The sequence below is a fragment of the Anoplopoma fimbria genome, chromosome 15, assembly GCF_027596085.1.
Source record: "Anoplopoma fimbria isolate UVic2021 breed Golden Eagle Sablefish chromosome 15, Afim_UVic_2022, whole genome shotgun sequence".
Taxonomy (NCBI): Eukaryota; Metazoa; Chordata; class Actinopteri; order Perciformes; family Anoplopomatidae; genus Anoplopoma; species Anoplopoma fimbria.
In genome coordinates this window covers 710996-725989 of record NC_072463.1, presented here as the reverse complement: position 1 = coordinate 725989, position 14994 = coordinate 710996, and the positions used below count along the sequence as shown (strand labels likewise).

The 14994-nt window shown below is 39.9% G+C and overlaps 1 protein-coding gene across 1 annotated transcript in view; it reads left to right on the top strand.

The window, feature by feature from the left end:
* The first annotated feature begins 8949 nt into the window (after positions 1–8949).
* The window catches only part of kcnh5b (potassium voltage-gated channel, subfamily H (eag-related), member 5b), a 110384-nt gene continuing 104339 nt past the window's right edge, over positions 8950–14994 (top strand). The window contains 1 exon segment of the mRNA XM_054613376.1: positions 8950–9022. Within this exon segment, the coding sequence (XP_054469351.1) occupies positions 8950–9022 (73 nt within the window).

Here is a 14994-nt window from a genome sequence, read left to right as displayed (position 1 = left end):
TTTCTGTCTGCATGAGAGATGAATTATGTTTGTTTTTTGTGCTGTACTTAATGTTTTACTTCTGTCTATATTTAGGTCATTTAATGCTCTCTTCTTCTCATAACATGCAATTTCATTAAATGTAATCTTATTTTCTGTCCGTTGCCATAAAGAGATCCATCCTCTTGGAAATATGAACAAATTTCATGGAAATCCTGTCATTAGCTTTCAAGATACAATGTCCTGGACTTTGTTGGATGAGAAGTTATTGTGTCCTGATGGTGGCACCGGAGAAGATGTCATGAAATGATGAGGATCCATCCTCCAGGAACCATGATTTATAAAGCGACTATGATGGAAGTGAAGGCTTTAGTTCTGAGGATACAATATCATGGACCAGCTGGTCTCAGGAGTTTTAGCGTGAGGGGGGTGAATTTCTGATTTATCCCGTGGGAACCATGAATATACAAGAAAATATCATTTCAACCAATTTTGCCAGAGAGTGAGGAGTTCACCAGAATCTGTAATAGTTTTCTAATACCAGTCGATGAAGGAAAATGTTGCCTTACAGTAATGGTGAGCAATTCATATCAATTTTGAGGGTCGCCAAACTGCAGATTCATCCTCTGGGAACCATGATTTCTATTTTTGCCAATTTCATGTAAATCTTGACATTGGTTAGAAAAGTTAGTGTCAAGGATAATTCTTCCTCATGATGCCTCTTGAGAAACAGTTTAACTGTTACAAAAGTGTAAGGATCCATCCTCTGAGGATCATGAATATAGGTCTATTGTCATAGATCTTGGCATCAGTTTCAAAGATAACATGTCCTGGACCAGTTGTTCAAATTTTGTGTCAGCAGGGAAGTCAACTGAAATCTTGATTCTTCCTCTGGAAATCATGACAAGCAAGGCATTAGTTTTCAAAGATGCAAGTTGGACAAGAAAAAAGCTGTTAGATAATATGGGTTAGAAAGTAACTGAAAAACATTTGAATTTTGGAAACCAATATTGCATTTGTTTTTTAGGTTGCAATGAAGAAAAGTAGAAAAATAGGATACACCCTCTGGGGATCATGAATGTACAACTAAAAAAAGTATTGGACGGACAATGTGATTTTCAGTGATTTGTTTTTTGGTTGTTGTTGAAATTACATACATGTTCCCTGTTTCATTTCTTCTTTCCTCTGTTGTTGCTGTGGAGTTCTTGTTGCTCAGCTCACCTTGGCCCAGGTGACACCAGCTGTACACGGCCCATCATGGTGCAAATATCAGCAAAAACCAGCAAATATGGCTCCTTTTCATCAAATCGGGCTTCTATTTCCTGCTCCTGAGGGCGTTTTTTAACTGCATCCTGTGTGTCTTTATGCCGCTGTGTACCAGAGATTAAGAAGAGAATGATAAACCAAAAGCTTCAGAATCACTGCTCCAAAATAAACCCGTCCAAGCTGCGACATTCAGGTGGAGTAGAAAAGGATTCTGAGAGACACAAACTGCAGAAGGAGCATCACGGCTGTAATTAGCTAGAACAGCGAGACAAAGTGATCACAGCCGGGTTTACCTGAGGCGCCTCCTCCCAAAGCCTCCACGCTGTCAACCTGGAGCATAAAAATAACATTTCACATGTGATTCAATAAGTGGCCTGCAATTAAAGTGCAGCGGAGGAGGTTTTGTTAGACGCCACAGCAAACTGTTCAGGCTCCCACCAGGTGGAACCACACGGCTGTTTGGCTTTAGGCTGCAGAGAGTGACTCAGTGTTCCTGAATGTTCACCCCTGAAGAACAATATCTACTGAGATAGGTTATAGGTTGGTCTTGTAGAGCGGGTCCTGTGTCTCATCTTAGCTTCGACGGAACCCTGAGGACTTGTTGACCTCTACTGGTGCTATGTAGTGTTGCACAATATACCGATACTAGAAAGGTATTGCATAACCCTGCTCATAAACGGCACTATACCCCAATTTACCTTTTTTTTTTATCGGGAGTTGCGTCACAGTAGGACAGCGGGGACTATGTGTGCAGCACAAATGCAAAACTATGTATATCTTTTTTTGTGTGAATATAAAACTACGTATTTAAAATTCCACGCTCTGTTTTATATTATTCCATTATTTCTCCTGATGTTTTAAGTTTTTTGCAGTGGTATGGTTTCAGTATTGGTATTAAGATATTTAGGCAGGTATCATTGTTGCATCGGGACAACACGTGACAATCTCCAAGAATTCAGTTTTTGCCTAAATTTTGCACTCAATGGATTATTTTTGGAGGGTTTTTATTTTTCCCGCGATTAACTTGCTATGTTCTTGTCGTAGCGGTTGGGCTGGATATATTTACATGCACTGTGCAGGACTTTGTTCGGCCTTAAAATTATTACAAACAGTTGGGTTGAGGCAACACCACCACCATCAGGCCAGAATGTCTTCTGGTTTTAAAGTCCTGTCCAATAGTCGTTTATTTGGTTATTATATTAGTACGTCCTTTGCTCTCACTGTTTCTTAGTCAGTCGGATGCATTTCATTTGTGCGTCCACCACGATTAAGGCTCCTGATTGACTTTCCATTTGTATTATTATACTCAAAGTAACACCCGAAAAAAACAGACAATTTGTGTCCCTGTACACAAAACCAATGGTTGCATTTTGTGACTATTTCAGGACCTGTCATTATACTGGGCTGTATGTACAGTCTATAATCCCAACAGCTAAATGTTTCCATTAACATGTCAATCCAGCTCTTGGAGGAGCATTTATCCAATGAATGTAGCTCCTTTTTATTGATCAATACAACAATTTAAACCTCTCTCTGGTCCCATTTGCTTGTAGTGGATAAAACCCATTTACCCCCAAGTCCCTCGGCTCCAAGCCTCAACTCACTCCAGCTCGCTTTACAATCAGACCTTAAACACTGAATGACTTCCACACCAAATAATCCTTTTTTTACCTAGTTCATCCTTTTGAAGGAGCTAAAAGTTTGGCCCGGGGGTTGGAAGTTTGGCGGGCGCAGCGATGTTGGCGGATCCATCGGCGGTCAGCTCTTTGATATTTGATCCCCCCCCTCTCTATTTTAGGGCCAGTGAGAGACGGGCAGCACCGATGGAAGCTGCACTAATTAATTCTGAGATCAATAAGAAAGGACGCAGCTATGTCTCCCTCCAGATGTGCAGGCGGTGCATTGATCGCCACTGGTGGTGGTGGTGCTGGAGGTGGTTGGGGGGGTCGATACCTCTCTCCCCACTTTCCCTCCCCAAACGAGGGTCTGCGTCGCCCCACCGTCGCCTTTGATCTCCACCGTGTGACATTTACTCGTTTCCACTCGATGAGCAGCAGAAATAACTGCTCGGGTTCAGAGCTGCAGAAGCTGAATGTGTCTAACGGGTTTCTTTGCCCGTTAAAGTTTTTGTTCTGTTGATGAGGTGATTTGATGGCGTCTCTTTGGCGTTGCTGCAGCCACAAATACATTTTGTGGAGCTGCTCTCCGGCTGGCTGCTCAGAGGTCGCTGGTGGTCGTGAGCGCTGGTTCCACACTAACAATGTCGGCCCGCCTGCTGAATGCTGATTGGGCGTAATTGAGGGTTAGTGGTGCGGTGTAATTAGAGTGATTACAGTCATCAAACCCCAGTCGAGACTCTCCTCGCTGTCCAACGCGGCCGGTCCGACACGTGCAGCTGTTTTCGTGGCGAGATGCAAAAAAAGCTGCGAGGTTCAATCATTTCAGATTCACTTTGTTCATATTCATGAGATCATAGACACAAGCCTTTATAATACATTTTGTCCAGAAAGATTTACAAAGAATCCAACAAAACATAGATAATATATTCCTAAATCACCAAAATTATGAGCACAAGTTAACGTACGTCTTCTCTGTGCTGTTTCTTTGCTTTTGAAACACAATCTGCTTTAACCTGTTAAGACCTTTAGTCCTGTCTCACGGGAAAAAAACTACTGAAATAAGATACATCAAATTAGTCAGTAATAGCTCTTTCAACCATGAGGTTTATTAGGATATTTCTGGTCTCCTTTGAAAGTTTGGGATTTGAATTAATTGTTAAATAAACCTATTTATATTACCATTCAAGAGTAAATGGAGATGCAAAAAAGGAAAAAATAAGATATTTATTGTTGTCAAATCTAAATTTCAAGGTCCATATTACCACTAGCACTGTAACTTGTAAAACTTGTAACTGTAATGCTAAAAGCTATGGTTTTAACCCTTAAAACACGCTTTTATCTAAGCTTATAATAAAAACTAAAAGAGATCCTTACTTTCCATAAATGTCCTTACCAACAAGGAAGTCAAGCCGTTCTGTCCATGTTAGTACTTGGAGGTTTAAAGTATTTACTCGTAAACTGTTTGGGAGTTGAAAAATATGTTGATCAAAGTGTAATTCAAACTCTGTTATTCATCAGGTCCATCTTCAGCTCTGAGATGAATCAAGTGTCCTCCAGTATTTGCACGTTTATTGATTGATTTGATTGTGAATGACTGAAGAGCAGAGACGCCACTACTGCTATAAAAAAGATTGACACTTCATTAAAAAACAGACGGTCTCTTATTAGGAGTTCTGAATGAGCCAGATAAGATCAGAGGTGCAGAAAACACAAACACACAAACACTGACTCATCGTTTTCTTGCACAGACATCAATCCGGACTCGGTGTATGGAAGTTTAGTAATAACAAAACTGTTAAAAGAACAACTTTTTTTTTTTTATAGAAAGTGCAAGACGTTGGCATCCTGTGCAAAAAGCACTTACTTATTAGATGTGATTTTGGAGGAATGAAAAAAATTAACATTTTATTGTACATGCCACTTTTGTCCTTTTTTAAATAAATATTATTTTATTTAATATTTAAGACAAGTTTCTCAAACTTTAACCAAGCTGCGAGTGCCTGAACTCGACTATATGAAAGCTTTTATCATGCTTTATGCCGACGACACACTATAAGACTTTTAAAAGACTAAAGTTTGACAACTTTTAAATACATTTTTAGACAATGAAAAAAAAGTCACTGTGAATTCAAGTTGATCACAGCTGCTACAAACTCCTCAGAGTAGAGATGCACAATGATATCTGCATGTCAGCAGTTTTAAAATGAAATTAGATCTGTCAGCAGGTGACAAAAGCAGGTGGACCTAAGATCTAGTCATCACTACAACACCACAGTATTAGCTTAAGCCCATGGTATTTTACACTGAATGAATACTGGACTTTACCCTACTCCTAGCTCTTTTATTCTAACTTGGTTTAAATCACTAAATCACAGGATTGTTTTTTCAGCCTAATGTTTTTTAAACAGAGCAGCTGATACTGATGATGTTAGCGGACTAGCCAGTGTTGAATGCCGTCCATCTCATAGACTGTATATAAGAAGTGGAGGTAGTCATCGTGACATCACCCGTTGGTTTGTGGACTGACTTTTTTTGTCATTTTGCCATCGCCATCTTGGATTACGGCCGTAGCCATGTTTATTTTGCAACTAATGAACAGAAGTTACCATATTTGGAATGTGGAGGAGTGACGTAAATCACGTGTTTGATTCTCAAAATATTTCATGTTGGTTTGAGAATCATTATTTCTCTTTATTCAATTTAAACGAACTCCAGCATTTATTGAGTCCTCCACAGCAGCGGGTTTGTCATCAGTGAACCTCCGTACCTATCAGTGAACCTCCGTACATATCAGTGAACCTCCGTACCTATCAGTGAACCTCCGTACATATCAGTGAACCTCCGTACCTATCAGTGAACCTCCGTACATATCAGTGAACCTCCGTACATATCAGTGAACCTCCGTACATATCAGTGAACCTCCGTACATATCAGTGAACCTCCTCCGTGAACATATCAGTGAACCTCCGTACATATCAGTGAACCTCCGTACCTATCAGTGAACCTCCGTACATATCAGTGAACCTCCGTACATATCAGTGAACCTCCGTACATATCAGTGAACCTCCGTACATATCAGTGAACCTCCGTACATATCAGTGAACCTCCGTACATATCAGTGAACCTCCGTACATATCAGTGAACCTCCGTATATATCAGTGAACCTCCGTATCTATCAGTGAACCTCCGTACATATCAGTGAACCTCCGTATATATCAGTGAACCTCCGTACATATCAGTGAACCTCCGTACCTATCAGTGAACCTCCGTACCTATCAGTGAACCTCCGTACCTATCAGTGAACCTCCGTACCTATCAGTGAACCTCCGTACCTATCAGTGAACCTCCGTATATTTGGAGAGACGCTGGTCTGCAGAGCTCAGCCTGTTACAGCAGACGGCAGATGTCCCACCTGCACTGTCACATGTGTTTGATATCCCATGATGCCAGTGGGCCAATTAAAGGCGTCCCACAGGAGCGTTTTGAACATGGCACATTCACTGACAACACACACACAAACACAAACACACACACACACCCACACAAACACAATGATGCAAACAGGCTGACAGCGTCGGATGGGACTCAGCGGGTGATAACAGGTGCAGAAATGTAGATGAGAGATTTGTAAGTTAGACTTTGAGATACAGTCAAACATCAGAGCAAAGTGACAGCTGCAACCACTAACTGCTGTGGGAATCCTATTATACTCATGTTTGTGTCACAAAGTGGTATCGGAGGAGTTTTCTGGTCTGATTATGTAAAGCATTGTGTGTTCTGGACTCTTTGGGGGTTCAGGAAACCCTCAAGGAGCTAACAAGACGAATGAGAGGTCACGAGAGCATCAACAGGATATGAAAGCTGAAAATGAACATTTATTCAACACAAAATTATGTTCATGATTTTAGACATTTTGTCTTTAGTTCAATCAAAGCTTTGTTAGGTCTGTCTGCAAGACGACAAGCAAACAAGTCTTAAAATGCATGTTTGGAACGATCATTGCTAGGCTATGCTAACATTGTAGCATCTCCATCAACGGTTCAAAAGACCTCATCTAAGCATATATATATATATATATATATATATATATATATATATATATATATATATATATATATATATATATATATATATATACAGCAGCAACCTTATTGTTCAATATATCCACAATGGTTCTTAGGATATCTTATGAAAACATTACTCCTTTTACTCGTTTTCCTACAGAGTCCATTCCCACTCATTACATGCATACAGACTTTACAGTTTGGGTTAAAACAACTATAGAAGTGACGCTACATAAGTACGGAACTCACGTTATAAATAAATCAATGTTCACTTCTTGTTCCACACTGGGGGAACGAACAGCGACCTCCTGGAGGAAACAACGTTTTTGGTCTGACCTCTCCGTTGATCCTGTGAGGGTTTTTGCATTCTTTATACTTCCTTGTTCGTGATCATGTTGATTACATGCTTATTTGATTTCTTGGGATATCTACGAATTACAGCACATTTATGTTTGTAGGTATTTCTACTAATGCTGGATGAGAGAAGCCTGCAGAAGTAGACATATAGCTTCATTTTACAGCAGCCAAAAAGGTCAGGCGCCAGTGTTTCTAAGTTCTAGTAACAATGTCTCATCTTTGATGTTTGCATGATCTGCTTAAGTAACCGTTGTTATAGAAACCTGACTCCCTCAATCAGGCCTGTAAGGAGCTGCAGTCATTACAGCCAATGCAACTTAAGAGACTGTTTGAAGCTATAAATAAGTGTTCAGCTTCCTTCATATCCTTCCAGTCAGTAGAGCTCTGAGCCTCAGTGCAGCTCTGAGTCCTGACATGTTCAGTAAATAAGACGGTGGTGGCGTCAGGTGGAGCAGACAGACGTGGCGCCCTGCACGGAGCTCCCACTGCCTCTCCGGTCGGGGCCTTTCAGCTCCTCGGGGCCCCGTTAACCCTTCATACAAGCTAATGAGCATTCCTGAGGGACTCCTGTTGTCACTAAACTCTGCTACTTGTAATTAGCCACTTCACGGTGTTTGCTCTGTTTTCTCTTAAAGGAATAGTTCTGATATTCTGGGATAATATGACATTTCTTTATTACAATTAGCAGTTTGAATGATGGAGGCACTTAGCATAAAATGAACATGTAAAGTATAGTTTACATGTTGTTCTACCTGAAATCTAAAGTAGAGAAATACAAATAAAACATGTTTTCTTTTTATTCTTAAGATTTCATTCAACTTAAAAATGAACTAAACCATGAGGCAGCTCTTAATGATGATAAAAACACTGTGCAATAATAGTAAGGGAGTCAACAACAATAACAAAAAAAACAGATATGATAACTAAGTATAACTGGTATATATTACAACTGATCAAATATGACATTTCTTATTACAATTCTGCACTTAAATATTATATTTCAGTTATTGTGTTTTTCTTTTTACTGTTTTTATTGCTTAATGATTATTTATAATACTTGTTTTTATTTTATTTGTGTTTTTACTGTTTTTTTTTCACTTGTTTTTTATTTTTTTCATTTTTTTATTTTTATCTTGTCTCTTGTGTGCACTTTACCCTCTGCTGCTGTATATAAAGGATTATCTTATTTTATCTTATCTGTCTGTGCAATAATAGTTGAAATAGTTTTTTTCTGTCTGTAAATATAATATTTCAGTTATTGTTGTTTTTCTACTGTTTTTTATTGCTTATTTATAATACTCATTTTTATTTTTATCTTGTCTTTCTTTACTATGTCTCTTGTGTGCACTTTACTCTCTGCTGCTGTATATAAAGGATTATCTTATCTTATCTTATCTTATCTTATCTTATCTTATCTTATCTTATCTTATCTTATCTTATCTTACCTAAATGTTATGAATGTTAAAATGCATAATGTGTTCTTATGTCTGTCTCCATGGTCCACAGACATGAAGCCATCCATCCTCCAGCGTCCTGAGGCAGCAGCCTTGTCGCGCATGCGCCGTTGCGCTCCGGTCTCCTCCGCTGTCAGTGCGCTGCGAGCAGCCAGAGCGCACTGTTACCATGAGCTGCTCCACCAGACACAACCGACACACCGCAGCAGGATGCCCGGGGGAAAGAGAGGGCTGGTGGCACCGCAGAACACCTTCCTGGAGAACATCGTCCGCAGATCAAGTGGTGAGTCTGGGTTTGGGTTTCACCAGGACCGGGACTCTGCTGGAATACAGTCAGGTCTTCATTTTATCATCCCAAAGCAACCAGGGAGGTCTGGTGGAGGATAGACCCGCATCACCCACTCTGCACCTGCTTCACTCTGCAGGGATGGAGTGGTGGAGTGATGGAGTGATGGAGTGGTGGAGGGATGGAGGGATGGAGTGATGGAGTGATGGAGTGGTGGAGTGGTGGAGTGATGGAGTGATGGAGTGATGGAGTGGTGGAGTGATGGAGTGATGGAGTGGAGTGATGGAGTGATGGAGTGATGGAGTGATGGAGTGGTGGAGTGATGGAGTGATGGAGTGATGGAGTGATGGAGTGATGGAGTGATGGAGTGGTGGAGTGATGGAGTGATGGAGTGGATGGAGTGATGGAGGGATGGAGTGATGGAGTGGTGGAGGGATGGAGTGATGGAGTGATGGAGTGATGGAGTGGTGGAGTGATGGAGTGGATGGGTGGAGGATGGAGTGATGGAGTGATGGAGTGATGGAGTGGTGGAGTGATGGAGTGGTGGAGTGATGGAGTGATGGAGTGGTGGAGTGATGGAGGGATGGAGTGATGGAGTGGTGGAGTTCACCGCCTCTCTTCTCAGTACAGGTGTCGTTATCTAAGTTACCTGTTTCCACAGGAGCAACGTGTTTTACAGTTTTGAGGAGAATAATTGATTTTTTTGTTCTCCTCCACAAGAAGCTCTCGGGAGTCCGTTTACGCACCGTTCCACTGTCCTCAAAGCATCATGAGAACTTTTAACGGAAATATAAAGTAGACTTTACTCATTAATACAACTAAAGCCATCTGATCATTACTACACTCTCATCCCATAAACTGCTACGTCATTATGTCACTAATATGCGTGTTATGGGGACACAGTAGAGTAAAATGAGAGAGCTGCTGGGGTGAATAATACATATCTGCTCAGTTATTCAGCATCTTTATTTGTCCAGTTTCATCCTTTTCCTTCTGCGCTGCACAGTGAACTCTCTGGTTAGACTGATTTATGTATTTTAGCAGAAGAGTCAGCGGAGGATCTGCCGGGCTGAATGCCGGTGTTGTGGATGAGGAGGCTGCACTGGTTCTGGTGTTTGAGCTTTCCTGAGGAGGAGACTGGGAGAGCTGTCGTTGGTCTGAGTCTGTTTTTTATCTTCTGCTTGATAAGTCACACAAGTATTATCTGCTATGACATGAAGAGACGTTCAGCTGGTTTCAGATCAGATCAGCAGCTTTTAAGTTTAGAGAATCTTGGGACTAAAACTGTAACCTGGACCACATGGATGACAACACGTTGTTTACCTGCTGCTGAATATCAGCTTTAGGACTGAAACTAATTCAAATGTATCTGCAAAACCTAATTTATAACAAATACAAAGAATAAAGCAGGATACGCTCTCCAATGCAGACATCGAAACAAGAAAAGTAAGAGATGGAGAGATGAAATAACTAAACCAAACTGTGGTGCTTTAGCTTTTATGAGAGAAAGTTTTTATAAATATAGATCAATTTTATACTGAAATACAATATAATACAATACAACTTTATTGATCCACAAGGGCAATTTGATTTTTGGGCATAAATAAAGTTGCATTAAATACTCTTAAATGAGTTTTTTAGTTGGTACGGATATGATACTTCACAAAAAACAAAGTGAACAACAATAATAAACTCTACAGACTCTATAAAAATAGTTTTTGTCAAAAGGAACTTCTTCTTCTTCTTAGACAATGTTTTGTATTCATTTCAAGACATTTTACTTTATTGTTTTGGCAGCAAGTAAAACTTTACATGATTTCAGTGTTGCATGCAGATTAACCCGCAAGGATGCAACAGAATGAGTCCAAAACCCAGACATGAGTCAGCATTTCTGTGCTTCCAGTTCACTCGTCTCCGAGTCGTGTTTTCTAAATGTGTTTTTGTTTGATGTCTGAAACACAAGCGGAGGATATTTAAAAATCTTTTGTTCTACGATATCAAATAAGTCAGTAAATACTCCTCTGGTGAGTTTAGAAGCTGGTACATGTCACTAGAACACTAGTCCTCCTTTAGCTTAGTGGAGACGTGAAGTCATTCCTGCAACTCTCTGCAGCCTAATTATGATTTTAAATAATCTGTATATTAGTGCATTATAGGGATTTAAACATAGTGCAGTAATTTAACTTGAAAAGCGTTTGAAACAGCTGAATTATACACATTTTTTAAACTGTCCGTTTCATTACTTTATCGTCACGTAATGAATATGTAAATGTCAATTAGATGGTAAAACGCAAGAGAAATAAAGATAGGAAACGGCACCAAAAAAAACTTTCCCTTGTTTTTATTTTGTACAGAATGTACATGAATCTGTAACTCATTTAAATTCATGGAGTTTGGTTTATAGGGTCAATATTTCCTGCAGGAAGTGCGTTAGTGGACGTTTTTCTCTAATCCTGGTTTCAGCTGTGGATTGGAGGTTTCTTTCTGCAGGCAGCAACACGTTTTCTCTGCATGAATTCATTCTTTGTTCCCCTTGGGTCTCTTTTTAATTTAAACGGTGAATTATTAGATCTGAAATTAAAAAGGTCTCATGTAGCCTCTCATTGAATTCCCTGACAATTGAATGAGAGGAACGCTGAATAATCTCATCAGTGGGTTTTTTAGGAAGAGAGTTTGATGTTTTCAGAGGCGTCTTCACTTGATTGGTCGAAACCTCGGCTCAGCTAAGTAATTGGTTGTGATGAAAGAGGAGAGCAGAAAAAAGGTCAAGATGATTCTGTTGTTGAGTCTTCCTCAGCTCTTTAGTACCAAAGGGCCCAGAGGAAGGTGGAGGCAGCAGCTGATGAGTTTAAGTTACTATCGCTCCTTTTCTCTGCTGAATGTTTGGAAAGAAAGGCGGAGGACAGATGAGGCCGATATTGATCTGGATTGTTCCGCATTTAAAGGTGTGACCCGCCTCGCGGCTTACCCATGATGCACTGCGGCCTTGTGCGATTTGTTGTGTCCCCTAAGTCAGAGAGCAACACTTCACGGCAAGTAAAAGAAAACACATTTATTTTAACATAATGTTTATTTAAAACAAAACTGTTGGAGGAATGAATCAACATGGAGAAACAGCTTTTCTGTTCTTTCCACAAGAGGAGCAGATAATGTAAAGTTTGTCCTGTGGGTGGCGCCAGAGGAAAAGGCCATTTTTTTACTTAAAGGGATAGCTCGTAAGTTTTTCTCCATAGTAACTGTATTACCCACGGTAGATGGAGTTTACCTTTCTGACGGGTAACTGAAGCCGTTATCTGTGCTCTCTCCAAAGACACCAGACTCCACTGACAGAAACAGTACTTTTAACTTTACAGAACACAGGAGTTGCTGGTTTACCGCTGCTTTGATCGATTAGTTAGTTTGTGTTATTGTGTGACTTTGGCGTTTTAAAGAATTAGTTTGAATTCACCAAACTCACAAAATAACACAAGCAAACTACCCGATCGAGGCCAGCAGCAAACCAGCAACTCCCGTGTTCTGAGAGGTAAAATCACTGTTTTTACCAATGGAGTCTGGTGGCTCAAACTGATATTGATTCTTTTAGGTTTCTAAAACACGTCCACATCAGAACATTGCTTTTCTCCCGTGCTGATACTCCGGTCAGTCTCTCAAAACCCCATCTACTGTAATAATACACTGACTATGTCGAAGAACCTCATGCAACCACACTTCAAAACATCTGAACTTAAGTCTAAAGGGTTTTTCCTCTTTACGCTGGCCAATTTAGCACATGTTTGGCCAACATTCATCAGACTAAGCTGGACATTAGATACTCTGGGCCGCACTTAGTGCTTTCTTTTTTAATTCAATCTGCAGAGCATTGTCTCAGTTAATCAATAATCAATCAGTTGGTCTATAACTGTCAGTAGATAGTGGGAATTGTCCATCAATAATTCCCAAAGTAGTTATGTGTTAAAATAGATATCTTGGTCCGAGCAATGGTCCAACGGTTCTCGCCACAATTAAAAAGCTGGACCTCGGTTAGAACAATAAACTGATTATGTAAATGTTCATTCTGAAAAGACACATTTCTGTTGAATTTTTCAAATGTCATTTTTGATGCTTTGTGCTCCACAAACAAAAGCATTATCAGAAGGTCATGCTCTCTCTGTTCTAAGATTTGTCCTCGTTCAAAAAAGAGGACTCTACTTACTGTAAACTGCACAGAACAAAGTTTTCCTGCTGCACAAATTACAGTAAATCGTGAATGCATGGAGACGTAACATCCAGGTGAAAATCAGTTTGAAAAAACTCTGCTTCTTTAAAAATAAATCCATATAGTTTTCAGGTGAAAAATCGAAAAAAGCAGCCTCTTAGAATAGAATTGCTCTGAAATACAGTCCAAGTTTCTCCCTGTATTTATGTGGTCATTATTGGAAAGAGTGTGACTGCTGCAGAACCAATTTGTTGTTTTATTAAGAATCAGATATCCTACAGTCTGAGTTTTTCCCCTGACTACAGCTGGAACATTTTTATAGAGTTATATTTTAAATCTCATCATGAGCAGTTGGAGGGTTTTATTATTTTATCGGTCTGTAGAACCTGCTGACACATCATCAGGAACACACGTTATCTCATTGATAGCAATTTGTATTTACCTTCTTATATACTGCAGACCTTTTTCTACAGCAGGAGATAGTTTTCTGACCTTTAAAGAATCTGCTGGGTTTAGTTTCTGTCTGTTTGCAAAAAAAGGACTTGAACTTTACCTGTGAAACTATAGGGACTGCTTTTCAGTGTTAACAATGTGCAGTCATGTAAATGGAACTGCTTTGGAAAAATCTTCTTTGTTGGTGTTTTCAGTGCTTGTAGATAAACTCTCACCTGCAGAAAATACTTTAAGAAACAAAGCTTTGGAAATTCATTTAGTTATCACCATGTTTCCATATTGTTGTATTGTTTTTTTGTTATTTTTTGGTGATTTCAAGGACAACTTCTGAAACGTCAGTCAGTGGCTGAAGTCTTCTGTGTTTTCAGCAGACTGTCAACTCGTGAATGTTTATGTCCTTAAATGCACTGATTGGAGTTTTTCTGGCTGTCTCTTATTGTATAAAAAGTTTATTTCAGAGGATACTTTTAGTTTATTTCAGACTGGATCTTGTTTGAAAGAAAGAAAAAGTTTTTTTGTCACATACTCAAAATCTCTCGACATTGTGCAGTGAAAGGTTTTACCCCACTGCGTACAAAATATCTACAAAGAAGATAGCATAATGTGTGCAAATATAAGAGGGGGCGGGGCTTAAAGTATAAGAAGGCGGGGCTTTTAGCAGGTTGTAACAAACATGGCTGACACTCTGCAGGTAGAGGGGCTTTGTCTCAGAAGAGAGGTGGCAGGTGCTTTAAGTAAGCTAAGCTGGACCTGGTGGTGTTCAAAGGTGGCGTGTTAGCTAACTGCCCAGCGTTTTATGCTAACGTTACCAGTGTGGTCATCTTCTGATGTTCTTTGAGAAGGAGCCTTTGGAAAGTTTGTTGGCACAGGTTTCATCTCAGTGTTAGCAAAACTATGTTTGCTCGCTTTGGCGTTGTGGTGAAGTGTTGCATGTGTAGCTTCAGGTAATGAAACACAGACGTTACATTATGCAAACAGCTTATTAAAGCTCCTTTCTTTGGATCTCAGAAGCTGTCTGGAGTAGTTTCACTACGACTGCTGAGCAGAGGAATCATTCAGAAACACTTCAAAGGCCTCCAGCTCTGAGGCCTTTGAAGTGTTTCTGAATGATTCATCTCTGTGAAACTACTACAGACGGCTGAACGGTTTACCCCACTGCGTACAAAATATCTACAAAGAAGATGGCATAATGTGTGCAAATATAATATATGATTTGGTTGGTATTCCAGCCGGAGAGTTCCTTTCCCAGTATTGCCCCCAACTGATTGGCTACCTGCTGCTAAACGCTAATGTTAAAGAAGGCTACCCTATTTTTGCAGAT